The 22,076-nt window shown below is 47.2% G+C and overlaps 1 protein-coding gene across 3 annotated transcripts; it reads right to left on the bottom strand.

Moving 5' to 3' along the window:
* Positions 1 to 829: 829 nt before the first annotated feature.
* LOC128749063 (neuronal acetylcholine receptor subunit alpha-2-like) lies at positions 830 to 10,455 on the bottom strand. 3 transcript variants are annotated; one of them, XM_053848246.1, is made up of 6 exons: positions 9,692 to 9,832; positions 7,095 to 7,246; positions 6,278 to 6,322; positions 6,090 to 6,199; positions 2,776 to 4,183; positions 830 to 1,838 (listed from the first exon to the last, which is right to left on the bottom strand). In XM_053848246.1, exons 1-6 carry the CDS (start codon positions 9,741 to 9,743, stop codon positions 1,713 to 1,715), a joined length of 1,893 nt encoding a protein of 630 aa, XP_053704221.1. In that variant the 5' UTR covers positions 9,744 to 9,832; the 3' UTR covers positions 830 to 1,712. The 3 variants fall into 3 exon arrangements, with proteins under 3 accessions (XP_053704221.1, XP_053704222.1, XP_053704220.1); XM_053848247.1 differs by lacking the exon at positions 9,692 to 9,832 and adding an exon at positions 10,341 to 10,455 and having other exon boundaries at positions 6,090 to 6,322; XM_053848245.1 differs by having other exon boundaries at positions 6,090 to 6,322.
* Positions 10,456 to 22,076: the final 11,621 nt, after the last annotated feature.

The following is a 22,076-nucleotide window of genomic DNA, read 5'->3' as shown; positions in this document are numbered from 1 at the left end:
TGTTTGCATACAGACCAAACTGCAAGTTCAGGGTTTTCAGTCTTTTCCTGTCGGATCAATGAGCACGGGCGAGTGCTGTATTTCCATAATGTGCCTGATCGCTGGTTTCGCCTCTTGTTTTTAACTTGCTGATCAATGTCTGCTGAGTCGGTGGAAACGCTATCGTTCATTAGCCGCGCTCAAACTCTGCAGTCGCCACTGAGACCGTTCACGTGTGACTGTACAGGCTTTTAATGGATCGCATCGGTCCCTGAGCTAGCAGAACGTGGGAGGACGAGTGAGGGAACAAATACCTTGTGTTGTGCCTTTATTAAGACCGTTTCACATGAAGAAAGTTTCCCCACTCACCTGACCTCCAGCTGCTTCACCAGTCATGTTTTCCTGACATGTTTGATAGTGTCAAATTGTTTACTTTGTGTCTGTGAATTCATAAAAACAGTTAAAATGTAAAAATAACAACATAGTAAGCAAAACTATGAGCATATAATGCAATATAAATTGACAGAGTCACAATAATAAAAACAGAAAATTCAGATGGGTCACAACACCAAAGTGTCGTGTCACAGTTGGCCTCATACCAGAAGCAGCTTTCTAGCAAACTAACCTTCCAGCAGCTCCCAGATGGAAGGAAATCTGGGTTCAATCTGGCGGGCTAAATCCCAACCTGGACAGTGGAGACTGTGACTCAACAACACACACCTGCCAAATGAAAAACTGCAGACGTCAGACACGTTTGATGTACATCAGAAACAAGAGGATCAGATGGTGAGACAGCTGTCTTCCATCTGAACACACAAACAGGAAAATCTCGGACAAATACTGAGGAAAAAGTTTTTATTTCACAGGAACATTTCAAAAAAACCCACAGAGTCGCCCTCACAGTGACCAAGACCAACGCACGAAGTGGAGCAGTTTTCACGAACAAACCACCTGTTTGCTGGAACTGCAGGACTCACACAGTCAAATGTTAGCGACTCCTGCAGCGAAAGATGGAGCTATATGGAGCTTGTGCGGTTCAAGGCTTGTTGTATGTGGAACTGAAGATCAATATGGGGACTGAAGGTCAGGCTGAATTTCACACTGAACCTGCCAAAGTCAACTTTCATTTGAATATGTGGTTTTTGGGAACCTGATGTAAAGTTGGGATGCAGGAACCAAACAAGTAAACCAGCATTTTGAACCCAAAACTGCATCAGTTTCTGCAGTTAGTCGCGCTGATTTAGGGCTGGCATCTACATGCTAGTGGCCACGATCAAGAATGTGTCAGTTGCTATGTGTCTGGTGTGATGATTTTAAGGACGTCCTTTCCCATCATGGACTTTTGAAGTAAAAACTGTTAGACCAGGTGCGCTGTGTGCAGTGTACCTCACCGAGGGCATGTTGTCTTAAGATCTTAACATGAGTAAATTCAATGTTGCGATCTCAAGCAGGTCTCATATACCGTCAGTGTCCAGGTGGTGATGATGTGTGCTCCATGAACATGAACAGCAACTCACTCTGCAGATGTGGTGCCGCCCTGGTCAATCCTCCAAACGTCCAGGCGGAGCCACACTTAGCTTGAAGTCAAGTGGGGGCGACGCTGAAGGGTATCTTCCACTCGTGGCCTTTTGCCCTCATAAAGAATTCATAAACCCAGGTGAATCAATAGATATTTCAGCTTTCAATCATCCGTGCCAGAGAGTGAAAACAGGAAGAGGTGATGTGTAGACGGCTCAGATCATGCCGGCCAGCCAGGGCGGCAGGAAGAGTCCCACAGATCCCAGGATGCACACCAGCACAAACATCCACAGGAAGATCCTGTCGATGACCATGGCCACGTACTTCCAGTCCTCCTTCACCTGGTGAGGGAAGCACAGGGGCATTTCAGACTCCACTCCTCCTCAGCAGCTGTCAGCGTTCACCCGTGATTGATTCCTCTCGATTGGCTGATTTTTTTCATTACCCGGCTGCTATCTCCTAAAGGTCATTCGATCTGGGCTTGTGTGTCTCTATGAAAGATTCAAGGTTAAATCAGCCGACGCTTTAAGAGACGGGCCGCTCTGCAGATGAAGACAGAGCCAAATGATCTGTGTCAGCGAAGAGGTCTCAGTCTCCCCTGTCTGAAAGGTGAAACTGTGATTAAATGTGAGGCCCGGAGTCCAAGTAACAGCACCTGAGATACGAGGTCAGGCGGCACTACTGACTCAGAGCATGAAACTTCAGGTCAGGTCATATACATAGATAAACAAGAAGTAAAGATCAAGACAAAACACAAGTGGTTAAAATCAAACTTCTTCAAGTAAAATTCAAGTATTGAAACTGCCTCAGCAAACTTTCTCGTCAGCTACAAACATATAAATAAAGGTTGTGGTTACTTGCTGTCAGGGAAAGACACTGGAAGGACGTTGGCGGCGTCTGCTGACAATTAAGAGTTTGATGAAAACAGGCCTTATTTACAACTGGAGCTGTAAACTTTTGTTGGCTCACAGAGTCGCAGCAGCTGTCCGCGCTCCCAACACTAATTTATGTTCTTTTTATAAGCGTTGCCTCCGGATCAACGTGGAGGACATAATAATGTCCAGTGAGGCTTCTTGTCTGTCGGGTCACTGTGGAGAACAAAGGCCACTTTGCTGTTGCTTCTCCATCCACAGGCTAACACTGTCTTCTGGCCCTCGCTGATGGAGGCTGGACTGAACATGAATTGAGTTGATAATGATGTGGCATGGTTTATGTTTTGATTCCTCGTGACACACTTTAGAGACGCACTTCAAGTCATAACAAAGTGAAGAAACTCACTGAGAAGTCTGCGTCCTCGGCTCTCAGATGATCTGCAACATACTGAACCCCCTCGATGGCTCGTTGCATAGCTGGCGAGATGACTGGGACCAGAGGCTTGGAGACCTTGGTGGCCTCTGTTTTGATAGTTTCTGCTGAGTGATCAGTAGAAACTTGTGTCTTCACTCGCCCGGGGGCCGCTGTGGTCCCTGGCACTTCGTCATGCAGGCAGCAGTACTGAAAACTACGGGAGCGACACAGATGCCCAGATTTGTGAGGGGCATCACTCCGGTGCTCGCACATCTGTTCCACGCTGTGAGAGCGGCCGTTCGGGGCGAGGGTGTGGGTTTCCTTCCGGCTCTGGAGGGGCCCGAGTTGCAAAGTGGGGGGCAGAGATAATTGAGAGGAAGAGGACGCTGAAGAATTGAGTCCTCGTCTGAGCTTCTCTGCGACACCTGTATACTCCCTCGAGGTAAAAATAGAAGCCTTAAACAGGTTGTCTGTGCTGTTGGGGTCCTTCAGAGGCGAGGATGGGGGCGATGGCGAGCACACCAGGATCTTGGGGCTGTCTAAGGGAGACTTGGGGATGTTGTTCTCTTGCTCTCCCAGCTGCCTCAGCCCTGTCTCCAGCCCCAGCCAAAAGGCTTGCGAGTTCCCACCTGCCGGCGTCGCTCCTGGACAGTGCATCATCTCGATCAGCTTCTTGCAGTTCTGCTTGGCGGTCCCCGGGGGGCGCTTCATGAAAAGAACTCTGGGCACCAAGTCCAAAAACACCCGTCGCACCCACTGTGGCATCCCGTGGGTTTGTGGCGACCGATGGTGAACGTTCAAAACAAAGACGGTGATGATGATGGACAGCGTGACAAAGACCATCGTGAAGAGCAAGTATTCTCCGATCAGAGGGATGACCAGCGACGTGGAGGGAATGATCTCAGTGATCAGCAGCAGGAAGACAGTCAGCGACAGCAGGACGGAGATGCACAAGGTGATCTTCTCCCCACACTGCGACGGCAGGTAAAAGACCAGGACGGTCAAACAGGAAATCAGCAGGCAGGGGATGATCAGGTTGATGGTGTAGAAGAGCGGAAGCCTCCGGATGATGAAATAGTAAGTGATGTCGGAGTAGATCTCCGTGCAGCACTCGTACTTCTTGGTGTTGTATTTGCCGACGGCGTTGACGATGACCCACTCGCCGCTCTCCCAGTAGTCCATCTGGTCCACGTCGCTGGCCATGCTGATCAAGTCGATCTTGGCGCGGTCGTACGTCCACGAGCCGAACTTCATCTTGCAGCTCTGCTGGTCGAAGGGGAAGAAGGTGACGTCGATGCTGCAGGACGACTTGTAGATGGCTGGCGGCATCCACTTTATGCGGCCGTCGTAGAACAGATGCGCCTTTGTTAGATGAGTCACCGCAAAGTCTCCATCGGCACTGCAGATCAAAAGAAGAGCAAAAGTCAGATTCATTTAAAAGATGGGAGTCTTCCTTCATACACCTGAGCATATTCGAACACATCAAACATAACAGGAAGTCGGTCAATCGGAGGGCACACAAAACACACTACTGGTGAGACATGGAAGGTCAGAAAACACAACAGAATCGCTTTCCAAGTACAGTCAGAACTGATGGCTTTTAAGGTCACATGAGGTCAAATGGTTTTCATACATCCGGATCATCCTCATCTCAATATGTCATGACAATGAGAATGAAGGGAGAATTTCAGTAGCTCTTCGTCGTGTGTTAATTACGCAAGTGTGTTGCAAGACTTGTGAGTCTGGCGAAGGTAGGAGGACGTGTGGATGTGTCATATATCACAATCTTTTTATACTCTCCACGTGGAGAGTTGCCACCGGTGAGCAGGCTCCTTAATGTGATCAGTTGGAAACGTGGACAGTCCAGCTCTGTGGTTAGATTCATTAGCAGCAGCCTCACGAGCTGTCACGCCCCCACACAGCCAGTTGCAACCTGCATTACACACAGCCATCAATCTCACCGCTTGTTTCTCACTTCCTCCTGCTCCGCTGTCGCTGCTACAATTAACATAAAGTCTTTCCTATTTAACGAAAGAAAAACAACTCACCGTGAAGAACGTATGTGGCGGTGACAGGCGGGCTCGCTGCAGGATTCAGCAGCCTGCTGTTCTGACCTTACAGCACTGCTTTTGACGCTTTCGCTGAAGACGCGCAAAGGATCTCAACACGATGCTTGGAAATAATTAACTAGGTTGATATCCATACCAGCGTGTCTGGGTAAGACACTTCACAGTAGGGATGCTCCGAATTGGCCGATTTCAGCCTGAATGCCGATCACAACAACCGATTACGCGTGACAGCTGGCGTTCCGATGAAGCCTCGCTGGTTGTGATGCGTCCGCTGCTCACGAAGCAGCGTGTCGCTGTGGAGGTTCTTTCAATTTGGCATGTCAAGTTTTCATCCTGCAGCTCATGCACGGGAAAATGCTGCGCAGGAAACCGCCTTCAAATGAAACACGCCATTTAAAGCAGCAGCGCTTGACGGAGCAGCAAAGTGAGACCGCTGGTTCCTCAGCAGCAGGCTTTTAGCGCGGCTACCGCTTAGCAACACCTGCCGATGAGAAACAATCTTAAATTTCACCAAGCTAGATGAGCAGACTTTCTCAGGTGCCGATTATGAGACGGGAACGCGACTGGAATCGGCGATCGGTGGTGATTGGCAGCAAAAATCCTGAACGGAGCATCCCTACTTGACCGGGTGGTCGGATTTCAGTGGTCAGAGGCTCTCACCTGGAATCCTGGAAGACAGCGGGGTCCCTCAAGGGACCATTCTAGGACCATCTCCCTTACAAACGCTGTCTTACAATTGCTTTCTTATTTACGGCGTGAGTGTCAACTCCCATCCTTTTTCAAGCTGACAAGCCAGCTCATTATAATTATGCAGAGTGTTGTGATGCGTCTGCAGTCGCCTATTCATCTTCTGTCGGCCGTGTTCACCTCTTAATCACCTCCTACTGTCCTGCTGTTGTTGGAGCGCCGATGTTGCTTAATGACCACATCCATTAATGCTGACCTCAGCGATGATACGACATTGGTGCAGGACAAGACGGTTGGGCGAAACAAGGTTTCAGAGACAAACATGATTCCTCTCTGATACGACCAAATAAATGGTTCGGCTGTCGCTAACAGGCAGCTAAAGATGATGCCCACACTGAATAATTCAATCACTAGATGGTGGTGGCAGCAGCGAGGCCACCCTGGTCTAAGATCAGTGGAGCGGTACAGGAACATCAATGCTGCAGTTGCTCACGATAATCAATCCTGTTTTATAATGGAGCAGCAGAAAAGCTCTGAAGAGCTGCTCACTTGTTATAGAGGACGATGTCGGGCCTCCAGATGATCTCCGAGGGAATGCGGATGGAGGTGACATTCTCATATTCCTCAGGGTTCCAGCGGAGCTTGTAGTCGTTCCATTCCTGCAGAGGAGCATCGATCGACTTCAGCCAGCGCCGCTCCGCAATCGCGTGCAGCTCGTGGACGGAGCAGTCACCTACCTGCTTCACCCAGACGTTGGTGGTCATCATCTGGTTCTTCTCATCCTGTGGAGAAAATGGACAGCTGAAGCTTGGAGGAAACCAACGCGCCCACATGGAAACTTTACAATGCTTTAGCAGTCTGTCTCGCTGCTGCTTTTCGGAGAGCATTTGCATTCTCCCACCAAATCAACAGTGTGCAGCTGGTGCGGCCTTCCCACGAGCACTGTCGCACACCGTCATGTGGAACCATGACTCTCCCCTAATTGTTTGTCAGAGCCATCAGAATGCAGCGTTGTGCATTTTCAAGCTTAAAAGTGGAGCAGGGACACTTTCTCACGCCGCCAGCAGCAGACAGCGCTCAGCAGATGGAGGAACACCAGTTATGAAAGAGGGGCTTTAGTGCTCTGCTGATGTCACAGCGACAGGTTCGAGGGGGCCGAATGTTGGGAAGAGTGGGGTCTTAAGACTGCAATGCAGGATCTTAGTTGAATAAGCCAGCCCTGTCAGCAGACTCTGCTCCTACCCCGGCCTGCAGAGAGTCAGAATGAAGGCTAACAGAGTGAAGTTAACCTAAATGTTGGTTGTGATCTAGTTGCCATAGACCTCTCCTTCTGTGAGTCTATTAATAGAGACGTGGTCACCGCTCACACCCTGGAGCCCATCCTCTCACTGGGGTCATGGAAGCTGAGGGGTTCCATCCAGCCATCGCACCACGACAGTTTCATTTCCCTTGCTCTAAACCAGACAAACTCCTCCTGATGGCTGTGAGCTGATACCAGTCTGATTGAAAGATAAACTTAAGTGTGCGATTCAAGTGTCCGCGGCCTCCTCTCACCACGTCGATCAGCTGGGCGATGGAGAGTCCGAAGTGTACCAGCACCGTGTCCGAGGTGTTCTGCACCGGGCGGGAGAGCTTGTTGTAGTGAACGAAGAGTTCCCGGAGGAGCTTCTCCTCAGCGTGGACCCGGGGTCCGGCCTGGCAGCTCACTGAAGGGACAGCACCAGAACCACACTCAAACTTAGAAAACAACCAAAGCAGATGAAATGTTGCTCTTTTTGAACTTTTATTTCAAATAAGAGCAGCATGTTTTGAAAACAAAATTGCTGTTAAACAAAGCCCATAGCAGAGATGAAAACCCGTTGCAGGAAACTATCGATCTGAGGTGGATTCGCTGATGCAGCGGTGCAAATGTAACCGAGCAACAGGAGGTGACCTCCATTGTACGCAGGTGGCGTGCTGTTACGTGAGACTGGAGCAGAGAAATGAGCGGAAGAACCACGGAGCCAAGGACGACGCGCCCCCTCCCGCCAAAGTGTCCCTACACTCGCAGCAACTCAATCACAGCGGGTCGCGTTGCAAAGATGACCTCAGCAGATGTGGGACTCATTTATGAGCCTGGTATTGTTCTGGACTTCTGTTCCGGGCCTCGCCATCCATTAGGCTCCACTGTGCCTGTGCTGGTTCAGTCCGACCCTCAGTGATTCATCACCAGCTCAACTGTGCAACTAGTTCACTACTGATCCATTGGGACCCAGAACCCAGAGTGACTCTCACAGTCGTGATGAAATGACGTCTCATTTCCTGTCGTGTAACACAAACTTTACTGCAGGTAACTGAGAACATAGGAGTGGAGAAATGTATTCTTCACTTATGATAAAATAGTGGGGGCATAACACCACAGTTACATGTGACCAGCACTTATTAGAGCAACGTGAAAGAATGGCTTCAGCTGAACAAAACACAGCGCCCCCTACCATCCTTCAACCTCTCTGACTATCTGTGGTCGCCCCATCTCCATCCATATCTGCTGACTCATTCTTTTTCTCCAATAAATCAAACCATCCCTCACTTGTCCCAAACCCTGCATGTTTAAGGTCTTGGGATCGATATCCTATTAAACAAATATCTTTTCCCGGTTTCCTTTCAGACGACGACAACCTTGAACCGCCGGACACTTACAAATGAGTGGCACAGGAACCTCCCTTTCATCACATCAGCTCCGAGATGACGGACGCCGAAGACAGAGATTTGAGGGCGGGGGGTGGGGTCAGTGGGTTTATTAAGGCAGCGTTTTAAGTGCGACACAACAGATGGATGGAGCCCACAGCCAATATAAACGGAGAGCAAAGGTAATGACATCATCTTCTTCTGATGTGAAGTAGGTCGAGTCTGAGATGACCCTCTTCCTGACAGCTCTTCTCTCGCTATCGTGAATCTGGAAAGTAAAGGTGCAATCGTAGAACCAAGACAAGCGGTGTCCCACTTCAGGAGGTGTTTTTCGATGGCGACGTGTCGACAGGTGTTCTGATGACTGAAATCTCACTCACACATTTGGGATAGTCCCAACTCCGAGCCAGTCTTGAACTAGTAATTCATGGCGGCAAGTCAAAAGATGAAATCTCTTGAGTCAGCTGTGAGTATGTGTGAAAGCCTCCTCTGCAGACGTGGGAGCAGTGCTGGGAGGAAGGAGATCCCCTGCACCATGCCACCTTCTTCACTTTCCACATCTCAGTTTGGTTTTAACACCCTGTAAACACCTGGACGACGTGGGCTGGACTGGGCTGTGGCGTCTGCACTCAGACAGCCACAGCACACTGCGAAAGTGCCGCCCCACACAGCTCAACTCTGGGTCCTCCCCGGTGGTGTCGGAGGACCCAGTTCTGTCCCGGCATGATCGACGATCTCTCTCGGGCTCATGATGCAGCTGCTGCCAGCGTCAGGTTTGTCATGCTCTTGATTCTACCAGCAGGTCACTAAGCAACAGGAGCTCTTTCTGTTTACTTGTCAAAGTGTAGCATGGAGGCGCCGAGATTGTTTTGCTTCGCTGATTAATGCAAATTGAGGCGTCATTAGCCAGTGAATGACTTCCACAGCAGAGCAAGATTACATCGAGTGTTGTTGAGACTCACACACTCCAGAGTCCTCTGGGCTTGTTATAGTCAATAAGAGGCGAGTAACTAGAACACTGCTGGACTAAAACCCAATTGCTCAAATCAAAGACAGAAAGAAAACTAACAACAACACCACCTCCTGATGGAGACCAGACCTGCAGGTAGAAGTCAAGGTTATAAATGAGTTCAAACTGTGACAAATGAAAACTGCGATTAATACAAGAAACAACTAACAAAAACAACTCAATGGGAGAATAAAGTTGTTTGGAAAATATATATATTTTTGTATTGTTTTTACATTTATTGTTGAAAAAAGGAACGTATGAATTAAATTATGACTGTTAATCTTAAATCATTTCAATGTTGTTACTATTGGGGGCAAAAACATGTCGGGTATTAGGATTATTTTATGAGACTGTAAGAAGCAAAACTGGAGGCAAGTTGAATACAATGCAGGAAAGGTGCACTGAATCGCATACATTTACAGTAAGAAACATGCGGCGAGCGGACGTTGGTGGCAATAACTCGGAGCAGACTGACCTTGTGGAGGAAGAGCCAACAGGAGGAAGCTCGCGCACACGTACACATGCATGTCGTCCGTGTCAGAAATCCAATTGAGTCCAAGTTCAGCCACTCATCTCTCCTGAGGAGCTCAAACGGTTAAATGTGTCCTGGGATCAGAGTCTGTCATCACGGGTGTCTCTGAGCCACATCCTCTGTCCGTCTGAAGGTCCCCGGACCTCAAGTTGACTCTTACAGATCCAACTGGTTAAAGTCTCCTCTCTCGGTCGGAATCCCTCGTCTGAGTGCACCTTGATCCCTCCTGTTTTCTCCTCCCTCAATTCCATCTCTCCCTCCCCTGGAATCCCATCTCTCCGCCTCCCGCTTCACCATCTCTCTCTCTCTCTCACTCACACATTTCATCTTTTTCTATTCCTCCCACTTATTTTCTTTTCTCCACGCTCCATTTTTTTCTTTCACATACATATCTTAGTCAGTCAGTGAGTTTGTTTCAGCGAGGGTGAGGCTCCGATTCACAGAAGATGGTCTGCAACCTCCAGAAACTCATGACCTCCTGAGAGATTAAACGTCAAACCCAACGTCAGAGAAAACAATATCGTTCGACACACTGACAAAGCACCCTTGTCACACAAGCTCCAGCAAACTAAAGATGAGGTTAAAAACTTACCTGATTCAGAACCAGAAACAAGACTCCAGAGGCGAGTAACACTGAGGTGGAGCCAATGGTTCAGGTGTCGATCTGCAACTGACACATTAAGAAGAGGATTGATGATGAAATTGAACTTTACGAGAGCAGCGCAGCAACAGCTTCGTCATGACCTGCAGAAACATCTACAACCTCATTCAGGACACAAGGGCACCCCTAAAGTTCCAGTTCTGGTTTGAAGCCATGACAAATTTAGCAACACAGTGAAGCTGCATCTTTCTATTCTGAGGTCCAGCTGGGACTGGACGGCTCACACTGGCGTCCGTGCTCATGTCCCACACCATGTCCTCCGCCTTCAACCATCTAGACCAGCCGTTCTTAACCTTTTTCATCTCGGGGCCCACCTTTCCCAGAACAAACGGACCCGGGTCCCATTCAAGTAATAGAACTGATTCATTACTATAACCTGTAACTGTAATCAATAACCACATTTAATCTACTTACAAATATATTTGTCATCTGAAAGTCCAACCAGCAGCAGAACCAGGTTCAAGTCATAATCATCACATTTACGAAAGAATCGAAAAATCACTTTCTTTATCACTTTTTCTTTTCAAGAACTCTATAGTTGGTAACTATCCCAGATTTGCTGCTGTCAAGTTAATTCAGGGACACACTACTGCCACCATATGTGGCACATGTGTTAAAACTGAGTGTCTTGTGGCCCAAAGGTGTAAAACCAAAAACTTCTAGTGGCCCTCTAGGAGGTGCTCGCGGCCCAACCGTGGGCCCCGAATCACTGACCTACACCATCATCTAGTCCCACCTTCATCACTTCTGCCTCCCAATGTTTCATTCGAATTCTTGCCTTCTGCTCTTCGGTAAGTTCTTATACAGCAGCTAATTCTCTCCAGGGACTTTCTGTCTGCGGTTCTTCTACTTCCGCAACTAGCAGCAGACATTACGTGGTCTCATGCAAGCAACCAAACATAAGTGGATAAGGACTTCTTGAGGGTCTTGAAGACAGATCGCAGCAGATCGTTGCCACGCAACTTCTGATGTTACTTTTTATTGAATTCTATTGATATATATAAGGCTTTAACTTCTTCTGAAGAACCGTGCTCCTCAATGAAATGTTGTGAGGACACAAAGAAACCTCATTTCTAAAGTGTTATTCCTTTTTTTTCAGCGAGACAGAGATTTACAGACAAACATATTTTCCACCACTTTCCTTTCATGCACCTGCAGGATTTCAGGCCAAGGTTTCTCTTCTATTCAATAACTTTCCTGTTCTTCGCTGCCAACACGTAAATCAGCGACTAAAACAGGCAGTCTGAAAAGATCATCCTTGACATCAGAGTCATGTTTACTCGGTTGATCCCCGATGGTTAGGAAGTACGGTCCACGCTCAGATGTATTTTTATTCCGCAGGTGTCTCTGTCGGATATGCTTCCTCGGAAGGGAAAGCCTCAGAGGTGAAGGCTCATCGATTTTAATCAAAGGCCCAACTGTCTTGATCCTGTGGTGACGGAGCAATGTATTGCGTACGCAAAGGTGCTGAATGTGTAAAGATGTAAAAGCTGATTGGACGAGGGTCCTGTATGAATTCATAAGCGCGACTTGAATAGCAGGGCGTAAGGCAAAAGGAAATTTGAGGTCCATAAAGATGCAGCACACAAGGGCTCCAATGAAAGCGCACTGGTGGACATGCACCTTCTCTATACTCACACCCACGTTGACACATAATTCCCCTCGGTGGCGCTGTTAGCCGCCCGGACCTGCCATCTGTGTTCATCTGCCGGTCGACTGGTCAGGGGAGTAAACACGGTGACTGTTTTCTTTCAATAAATAATTCAGTTCTCCCTGGACCAGGGGGAGCTCTGGTGAGGCCAGGGCACCCCCGGTGGACGGTCGCCCGCGTGGAAGGGAAGGAACTGCAACAAATGAAGCCTGAATCTGGAGCTGAGGACAGAGTAGTGGCACACATGCTCATCAATATGCATAAGAACTTAACGCCTTGAAATCACTTGCAGTGCCACGGTGTGGAAACAGTCCTGTCCTCTTGTGTTCGCTCTTCAGATAAAAGAGCCAAGTGCTTGGCGAGGATTTTTCAGGGAGCAGCGGGGACGTGGTAAAAAAAGACAGAATATTTGCCTCCCAAGGAGGAGGACTCAACCGGAAGACGTTTCTCATCACGACGGTTTAGTGTCTCACCTGTACACAGGGAGCAGTGTGAAAGCTTTAGACGGGCTCCTGGAGGGAGATAACCTTTGAGTCAGCCTGGTTTGCTGCTTCCATCGCAGATAAACACATCATGAAGCAGTTAGAAAGAGCAAAGCTCATGACTCCAGCCACAGTGGTGGAAGAAAGGTCTTCGACTATGCAGCGGATGAGTCTTCCGTGATGCCACAGCGGCACACAGAATAATGCGACATATGACAAGAGAAAGCACAACTGTTTCATTCTCAGTGTTGTGTGCATGCAATCTGTATAAGGAGTAAAGCTAAAGAAAATAAGCAGTCAGAACATCCATGAACTAAAGCTCTTATCAACTAACTGTATGTGAAAGTGTGGCCACCAGAGGATAGCAAAGCAATCCCAGAAACACAGGGCGAATTTGTGCTAGCGGTTAAGCTGGATGTGTGAAGAGGAAGCAGGAAAATACTGGCGCTTGAGAGTTATATCATGAATATATTTTGACCAACAAATCGGCACCATTAAACAATGGAAAATTCACGGGGAGACCAGAGGCCATCAGCAGCTGCAGTATGGAGTTCACGTTGAGCCTCATACAGAACGCTCAGCAGACATGACAGACTGAATCACCCATGAGAACAATGGAATTATTGATGGTCTCTCCCAGTGAAGATTTGGTTTTAGATCCCACCACTGCTGCTGGACTCAGGGAAGAAAAACTCCCTGGAGCCATCGCCGGATCTGAGGTTGCAGGTTCAGCCCGCACATGTTTCGACTGGATGATTCATGGAGCTTTGTTTGTCACACCTGAAACAAGCCACCTCTCGACTAATGGTATTCAAAGTGTGCACAGAGAACGCACCACGCTGGCCACTCTCCTTCCATTCAGACGAGCATCTCCCTACAGTACGACTCTCTCCCCACTGCAGCATGTTCTTCTGTCAAAAGATCCACGGGTCAGTTGAAGGTGAGACGCGCTGAATACAGACTAAGACAAGACCCATACCTACAGTTTATATCTTTCATTCTAAAGGTCACACCTCCTCTGAAACACCTCGGCAAACCCATACAGAAACATTTCACATGATGCACACCATGCAGAGCCTAGGTCCCCGTAGCTGCTAGACTGAAGTGGCCTTCATCTCATCCATGATGGAAGGCATGCTATAAGCCAGACAAGATTTCAGTGATGAGCAAGGATGCACCACCCAGATAAAGATGTATGTGCTCACACCTAACACACCTCAATATCCCAATAAACACTGCAACCTGCTCACACCAACAATACCATCGCCATGATCATGATCTCGGCAATCGATAGTGTTTTATTGTAGTGATCATCAATAAGACCATTAAGCTAAATGGAATGATTTCAAGGAGGAACAGTGGAGTCGTAACCTTGTGTCTTCATTTCCATCAGCCGTCAGCTGAGGATGGCTGATACACACAGATATCACAGGACAATTAGAGGTCCAAGATGAAAGTGTGTGAAGGGGAAAAGCAGCTGGTGGAAGCTTTTAGACCGCAGCGGACCATTCATCTTTCCACCTGGCCACATGAGGAGCAATATGAGGAGGATATTGGAGAACCAACCGCATCCACCTTTTTAAGAGGAAAATAATACAAACCATTTCCCTCTGGACACTGGTATCAAAAGTGTGGCTGGGTCCAAATTTGGAGCTTCAGGTAGCTTGAAATCTGAGCTGAGCCTCACCATTATCAGACAAGAAAAGCCTCAACAAAGGTCTGAGTTCTTGCTCAAAAGGTGGAATGGAGTTAACGGTTGGTTGGCTTTTCAAAATGGAGTTAATTCCAGATTAATTTTGGGTGCGTCAGTCAGGCTCAGCAAGAAGGAAGGTCAGAAGCAGCAGTGGTGGTCTTCACAAAATCTATTGCAAATGAAGCCTGCTTTTTGTGGCTAAAGCGAATCTGAAAATACGTGCCAGAGAACACTTCCTTGTTAGATCACACAGTGATAACAGAGTCTTCTCATGTTGAGGTGGAGTGGGGTGAGATTATCCTTTGTTTGAGTAGCTCTTTACACGTGCGTTATGAAGTTACAATAGTTGAATTCAACACTTTTTACTGAAACATTTTACATGATGCAATAAAAGAAAGCAGATTAACCGTTTTGTGTGAAACATGAATTCCTCTCAGCAAGACAAACGAGCGCCACTATTTCTATGTTGCGCTCAACTATAATCTAAATTACACCCGCAGGGGGCGATGGGCTTCATTTGCACCTGATCCCAGAAACGTTCCAACCGCCAGGACACAGAGCTCCATCACACACGAATCTCCTTAGAGTTTTTTTTTTTACTTACACACGTCACGGCAAAGAAAGTGGCGGCTCACAAAAGCTAATATTTAGCCCTAGCGCCTCCTTATTGTCTTGTAATTGAATCAAAACAAACGATTCCATAAATCAACAGTGGAATTTGCACGAGGAGTACACGGCCGTGATAAATATCTGTTTCCAGGCGCTGGCTTGTGATATTGTGGCGGCGGTGGAGGTTTTTATTGGACGGCGTTTGTTGTGTGCTGAGAAGTCCCCGGTGTGTCAGCAGCACATCAGTGCAGCCGCCGCCGAGCCTCCTCGGGGAACAACGCGGTGGCACAAAATCACCTTTCCTGGAGGGAGAGGATTCAATTTCCTCAGACAAGCTGGCAAAAAGTTCATTCTTGCATGCGACAGAGGGAATACATGAATAATAAAGGGGGTCTTCAGACAGTCTGGAGAGTTGTACAGGTAGCACAGAGATTAGCATGATATCTGGAAAGTTCTATTTCACACCAGTAACTGCAATCTGGACGGCTGGCTTGTGGGGGTCCTCGCTGGGCTTTGAATTTAGTGAGAGGGTTTCTGGACTGAACCAATTGTCAGGGACTGAAGCGTACGACCGACTGGCAGGTGACGGTGGTGAATGAGGGGTTACCTCCACTATGTGTTTGTGTACAAATAAAAGTGAAGAATTAATGTTGCCTAGCAACCGACTTTCGTCACCAGAGGTCAGCCACCGGCGCTCGTGATTGAACCGACAACCTTTCTCCCTGAGGATACTCTGTTGTTCCGCTTCAGTGGAGTCAGGTGTGAATCAATACACCACCAGTACTAAAGAGCTTTTGAATGGACCATTATACAAAAAACAGTTTTCAGTTTAGAGGGATTTCTGAAAACTGATGAGCCGGCAGAAAAAGTTTTGCTGCTTATGGAGCCACACAAACGGAGAGCAGCTGAAGCGTAGAGTGAGATTTTAACAGCTCTCTTCGCTAACTCTCCTGGACAACTGATCGTACAACATGCTGTATATTCCATACACTAAGATGCAAATGTATTCATCATCCCCTCTACTCCACTTCCATTATGTCTGCCCAACATCAGCGTTAATTATTCAGGTTGTGTGGACATCCCTGTCAGAGCCTTCACATGGAGGATGAATGTGAATATTTGATTCGTTGCATATAAAGTGTGGCTCATTGGGGACGAACATCAGCGAAAATGTCAAGCGAATTAGACAAAATCTCTAATGCATGCTGAGCCTCATTTGTCTCGCCCACGTGGTGACATCGGGATCCCGGGCGGCTTTAGCATGTTGCCGTGGGCGACCTCATCCATCACGAGTCAACAGGATGATTTGGGCGACTCATAGGCTCTGATCTCGCTCTGTTTCCCAGCATGCTCTGTGTGATGCGCCGGTTTCATTTGGACCAGTGATCCATCAATGACATGGCTGGCATGAGGACGCGTCGACTCGCAGGTCGGATACAGTTCACTTTCATTTGTTTGAATTGATTTGTGGCCAAAAATCACGTCAACTAGCTTGTTACGTCACACCTTCGACCTTTGACCTCAGCTAAAAAGAGGCAAGAACCCCCCACAACACAGGAAATGGACCAAGTGTAAAGAAGCGACGGAGGAGTCTGATCCATCACTCTCCAAACATTTCAGACAAGGAGCTCTGTAATAAGTAAGAGCCTTGGAGTAGAGCTACAACTCCGACAGCAACTTCCTCTCCAGTGACGTCTTATTGACACTACGTCTGGGTTTCGTGTAGCCATAGCTGGGGGGCGCTGTAATGGAGCGTTAACATCTTGCTGTCGTCTTTATTACCAAACGCGGGGCTGGAGCAGTCGCTCATTTTGGGCTGCATCACAATAATGGAAGAGAACAGGATGCGTGACTCGAGGCAACTAGATTGACAAGAAAGTCATTTATGCTCCTCTGCTTCGTCTTACGTGTCAACAGCTCCGGGGCTGGATGTTGTTGGCATTCTCATTTTCACTTTGTTTAAAAGTTTAAGCCGATGTTGTGCATGCAGCAGGGAACATCTGCAGAGTCATCAGGATTTATCAAACCTGTGGGAGTCCAAATTTGACTTCATTACCTCCCCTGAAACAGGATGCTCTCCTTCACCTCCACCTCACTGCTTCTCACTCTCAGCCATTCTTGGTGAGTTCCATCTGGTTCTGATGAATCCAGTTAGACGACTAGATTTTCCTGGGGAAACTAGAAGACAGTAAAACTGTCGGAAACGAGCCTGGCCTAAACATCTTCCCACAGAGTGGAAGAGGTCAGGCTGATCTCCAGTCAGCACCACTCTGCAGGAGTTTCATGGGCAACGTAAGCAGCGCTCTCAGCAGATTCTCCACAGAGCCAAACCTTCAGGCTACAGCTGCTTCACTCACTCTGGAATATGCTGGAATATGAATGCTCAAGGTCTGTGTGCATCACTGCTGGTCAAAAGAAGATTTGGAAAAACCCAGAGCGGAACTACAGCCCCGCTCACCTGGCTGCTGATTCAACAGCACAGAAAATCACTCCAGTAGTTTTCCTTTTATTAAAAGGCTCTGGCCACAGAACCTTGAAAACAGCCAACATGAATGATTTCTCTTCATTCTGACGCTGGACAACAAAAGCAACACAGAAGTCTGAGCAACACAGTAATTGGCTGCTTTTTCTTGCTTTACTTAGAACTTTGATGCACCACATCTTTCAACACATCTCTCTCTGCGCAGCCATCCATCTCCATCTGTCTCCCAGCATGCACCTGGCTGAAGGCTTTTCACTGTGAGAAGGGTCGGGGGACTGTGTTTCTCTGGCACCTTCTGCTGACAGCACAACAACTGCAAACTTTCTGGCAGTTGGATCGACTTTCGGCGGTGTGACCCGAGTTCCATGTTGAGTAGCCATTTTGAGAAAGAATTCTGCTCAGTAAATGACCTATTGGCATGATGCAAGCCAAAGGCAGGCTAAGTGAGTCCAACTGGAGGGAGCTGTGTGACCTGCCACTCTGCTCTTCTTCTCAGTCTGAGCCATTTCAGTTCAAAAAGGACACTTCCAGGAGGGGATTGCTCCGTGCCAGCACATTGTCACCCTGCAGCGTTAGCTGACTCTGACTCGCACGTCATCATTCACATCACTAGAAACTGACAGACAATGGTCCAACTGACAGTTTGATGTTTCGGGATCAGTAAAGCAGCATGTCAGTCAGTGCTGTGGCGGAGGTCAGCTCCATCTCCTCTCTTTAGAGGAGCAGTCGAATGAGAAACCAATATTCATCTTTACTGAAACAAATGTCGCAGATGAGGTGAAGAAAGCTTTTCTCCTCCATCATACGAGTCTTTCTATCACACAGCTTTTGTCATGAGTCAGCCACTAATGGCAGACGGCGGCCGGGCATCTCCTTTTAATTGCTCTTATTAGCTGGAGAACATTTGGGAGCTTCCACAGTGATTAGCTCCGACCTTAATGTGCTCATTTGAGCTTCCAGAGAGATCTCCGTGACACCTCGCTATATCTCCGACAGGAGGAAAGGCCGGAGCTGGTAAGTGCTCTCACTTACCCTGGGACGTGTAGCATGTCAATAAGATCAGAGCAATCTTCCAAATGAAGTCAGTCAGATGAGACTGGATCCGATGGCGTGTGGCTAATCTAACTAATCTACTGCGTCTTTCAAATTTCAATTTCAAATACAGACCATGAGGCAGGCTGAACAAAACTCGGCTGTAAATTCAGAACAGTTAGAATCAAAATTCAGCAACGGTCCCCAGCCACCACCGACTCACGCTGAAAACTCATCCAGCTCCTCATCTTTCATGGGATTACCTTACACCTGCATCACTTTGACAAATTCTGTGGATGAACTGCAGGCACTTGCTGACTGATGGACCTGTTGGTGCACGATCCATTCAGCAGTTTAATCGACATACAGCTGCAGCAGGTCCATTCTCATACCACTATTAATGTGAGACGGAACAAACTGCTCAATTTTCAATTGGTGCAATATATGAACCCAACTTTTGGGAAGCAACTCTTTCCGCTGGTGTCGCTCACGTTTTAGGGCACGCGCTGTACAGTTATTCATTTCTATATCAAGTATTTTAATATTAATGAGCCATAGCATTCAGGTTTATTAATAAAGCGGGTGGGTTCGCCCTCCACAAGAAGGTGACAGATGGTGCACTCCACCACATTCATCACTAGACCAGTCCGGTTGCCAGCACCAGGAACACAGATCTAGTCGCGGCCTTTCTGCCCACACCTGAGCTTTAGCAAAGGTCATTTTGGATTCCACTTCATGCAAGGCGCCAGACAACAGGGTCCACAGGGACTCCACACCCCGTCAGCTTGGTCCAAGCCCTCATACAAACAAAGACAAATGGATGCTCTACGAGACAGTCAGAGGATTTATGCCCGCACCACTGAGCTGGTGACGTCAAGCGGATTGTAAATGCATGGCAGCTTTTATTTCCTCTTCTTCCATGAATTTACTACATGATTTATTGTTCCCAGGAGTCACTCATTTTAAAGAGTCGTCCTTTCATTAATGAATCGTGTCAGTCTTTGTTCTTCATTAGTGGAGTCAAATCCAGTAATCCCTCCAGTAAAATATAAAAACAATGGACTTACCTAAGTTTAATTAAACAGGCTCCCAGTGGCCTCCACGTTTAGCTCAATCACTTTGGATTACAGATATTACCCTGCGGAGAAAACACTTGATGAGAAAGTGTATCGACTGTCAGAGATGTGTTCATTAATATCAACACAAAGATATTAGTATTGCCATTAGTGTATCTCCACGGAGGTCAGGAGGCGCCCCAAAGCACACGTTTACTTCACGAGCTAAGTAATGAAAGAAAGAGAGCGGTGAAGCGGAACAATAGAGGACCTCAGCTTCAGAGCCAACTAGAAAGGTTGGGCCAAAACACAGGTTCCCCACACCTTTTGAGATTTGACACCATCTCTCTGTGAGGATGCAGGATGAACCGCAGAGACAGACTGTTTACTTTAAAAGATGTACCAGATGTAACATCTTCAGGTTTATCTGTCTCCCAATGGCTGCTTCACAATCACAACTCCACACACAAAGTGAAGGCACGGGAGAGAGGACAAGCCTGTTAGGAAATAAAAGGCCCCAATGATGCCAGACACAGATATTTAGAATACCAATTTAGTCCCAATCTACTGGCTGTATATTCACTTCTATAATTATTACAGACAGTACAATAGAGGATCAGGTGAGAACTCACCTCTCAGTGATGGATGGTTCTGCAAGCCATGAAGACTGTAAGAGACAAAAGCGGAATAAATTATCGTAATTTGCTTTTTATTTTCGTGTGAAAAAGCATTTTATCTCCCATAATTATGTCGACTCAGCGCTCAAAGTTTTCTGCCCTTAAAAGTTTCTAGTTTTATGTTCATGTCTGACTGCCAGAGCTACGAGCCAAACCTTGGCACCTTACATTCTGCAGTAACTCAACGGACTCTCCAAAATCACTTGAAAGTTTCATTTGTGCAGCGGGTCATAAATCACTTCTGGCTAAAAGGTTGACTCGCAACGCTAAGAAGCTGCTAAGTGGATAGAAAATGCTGAGTTGACCATTGAGCACCACCAAGTGTTCTGCACAGCTTCTTTGAATTCATCCTAGCTCATGGATGTTTGTTGGTGGGTCCAAGGCAGACGAGGTGTGTCCCTCAAGATCACGCTCAAACTGGGCCGACACTTTCCACACACTCTTAGCAGAACTGGGAAAACGGAAATGCTCAGATTAAATGAAAATACCCCCACAGGTTTACTGAGACCTCCGTCGGTCATGTGATGTACTCAAAGAAGGTTCAACTCTTCAGCTATCAGAAGCCACTGATGGTCACGCCATAGTTTGAGAAGTAAAACACTCTCAAGAGCTGCTAAATGTATTCAACCCATTGCATTTGCTATGAAACTAATTGAACCATGTTGCACCATCTTTCACTCAGCTTCAGTTTTAGTTAGTCCCTTTGAACAATACAAACCTACAAATGAAGCTCCTCAATTAATTACGAGCAGAAAAAGAGTCTAAGAAGCAGAAAGACGAAATCTGAAGAAGTTGAGAGGAGCCAAGTGCTGATCGTGAAATCTGAGAGAGCTAACACGCAATCTACATCCAACATGGCCTCACCCTCAGGAGGCATTGTGACATCATCGGTGACACTGCAGAGCAAGTGTTAGGCTTGTTGTCATTGCAGGTTTGTTTTAGTTTCAGCTTTGAATAAGAGCAACTCACCAGAGCCCAGGAGTGTTTGGGTGGCGATACTGAACGATATTGAATTTTATTCATGTTAGAGTGTTCTACTGTAGAGTTGTGAATAACCTGAGGCTACTAAACGTCTCATTCTTTAGGTTTAATGAGACGAAAGTAATCGATGCGCAGAGAAAAACTGATCAATTCCTCGATAACGCTGCATTCTCATGTTGCAAAGTGGCTGAAAATTCAATCAACATGCGCAGCACTGCATAGTGAAGCAAAAATATTTTTCACTTCATATCCTTATGAATTTTACTTTCTCACCCCATTGTTTAATTTGAGGCAGACACAAACAGCTGGGATGGACTTTAGTCAGCGGAGATGGTGCTGTGTGTTCTGTCACCCTTTACTTTAAAGAGCTGCAGCTTTAGAACCCTGGTCTGTTTCCCCCGCAGTTGGCAAGTAACCTCATCATTACTCCGCAGCAGGAACGTCTTCGGGTCCCTCACATGTCAGAAAGCCAAGATGAAGTGAGAGCACTTGCTCGTGTTGATTCATGAAAACAACTCAGTTCTTGTTGACTTACGAAACTGGACAGGAAGTTACAATGTGGAGTCACTCGAACACTTGACCAGGTTTCACTTTCTTCGTGCTGCAACAAACGCTAACTGCGACACCCAACAGTATGGACTCATCTGGTGGTTCCTGCAGAGGTCAAGTAAAACAGAAACAGGTTTGAGAGCGGAGTGAGGTCTCACTCTGACAGAAGCACAATATAATCAACTATCTTGTAAATCAGGCGACAGCTGATGAGTTTTCTTATAATGAAACAGGAGAAATGCATTTGTCATGTCTGTCATCGATTTATTGTCTCTGCTGAGGAGAAGGAGCGGTTCTGTGCAAGGAGCCAGAGAAGCGCGCACTGATGGACACCTGCTGAATATTTATGAGCTGTCAAGATCCTGAATGTGGATGTACAGCAACCGACGCTCAACGATGCTCAAAGTTTTCAACTTTTCCATGAGAGGGTTTCCTTTCATGTACGCCTCCAGCTTC

The sequence above is a fragment of the Synchiropus splendidus genome, chromosome 18 (assembly GCF_027744825.2).
Source record: "Synchiropus splendidus isolate RoL2022-P1 chromosome 18, RoL_Sspl_1.0, whole genome shotgun sequence".
In the NCBI taxonomy this organism is placed as follows: domain Eukaryota; kingdom Metazoa; phylum Chordata; class Actinopteri; order Syngnathiformes; family Callionymidae; genus Synchiropus; species Synchiropus splendidus.
The sequence above is the reverse complement of the archived record's forward strand: the minus strand, read 5'-3'. Positions and strand labels throughout refer to the sequence as shown.

Excerpts from the sequence above, each read along its gene's own strand:
- LOC128749063 (XM_053848245.1), bottom strand. The coding sequence starts at position 9,743 with ATGCATGTGTACGTGTGCGCGAGCTTCCTCCTGTTGGCTCTTCCTCCA. Across the intron at positions 7,247-9,691 it reads GTTGGCTCTTCCTCCACAAG|TGAGCTGCCAGGCCGGACCC; the intron begins GTCAGTCTGCTC and ends CTGTCCCTTCAG. Across the intron at positions 4,184-6,089 it reads GACATCGTCCTCTATAACAA|TGCCGATGGAGACTTTGCGG; the intron begins GTGAGCAGCTCT and ends TTTGATCTGCAG.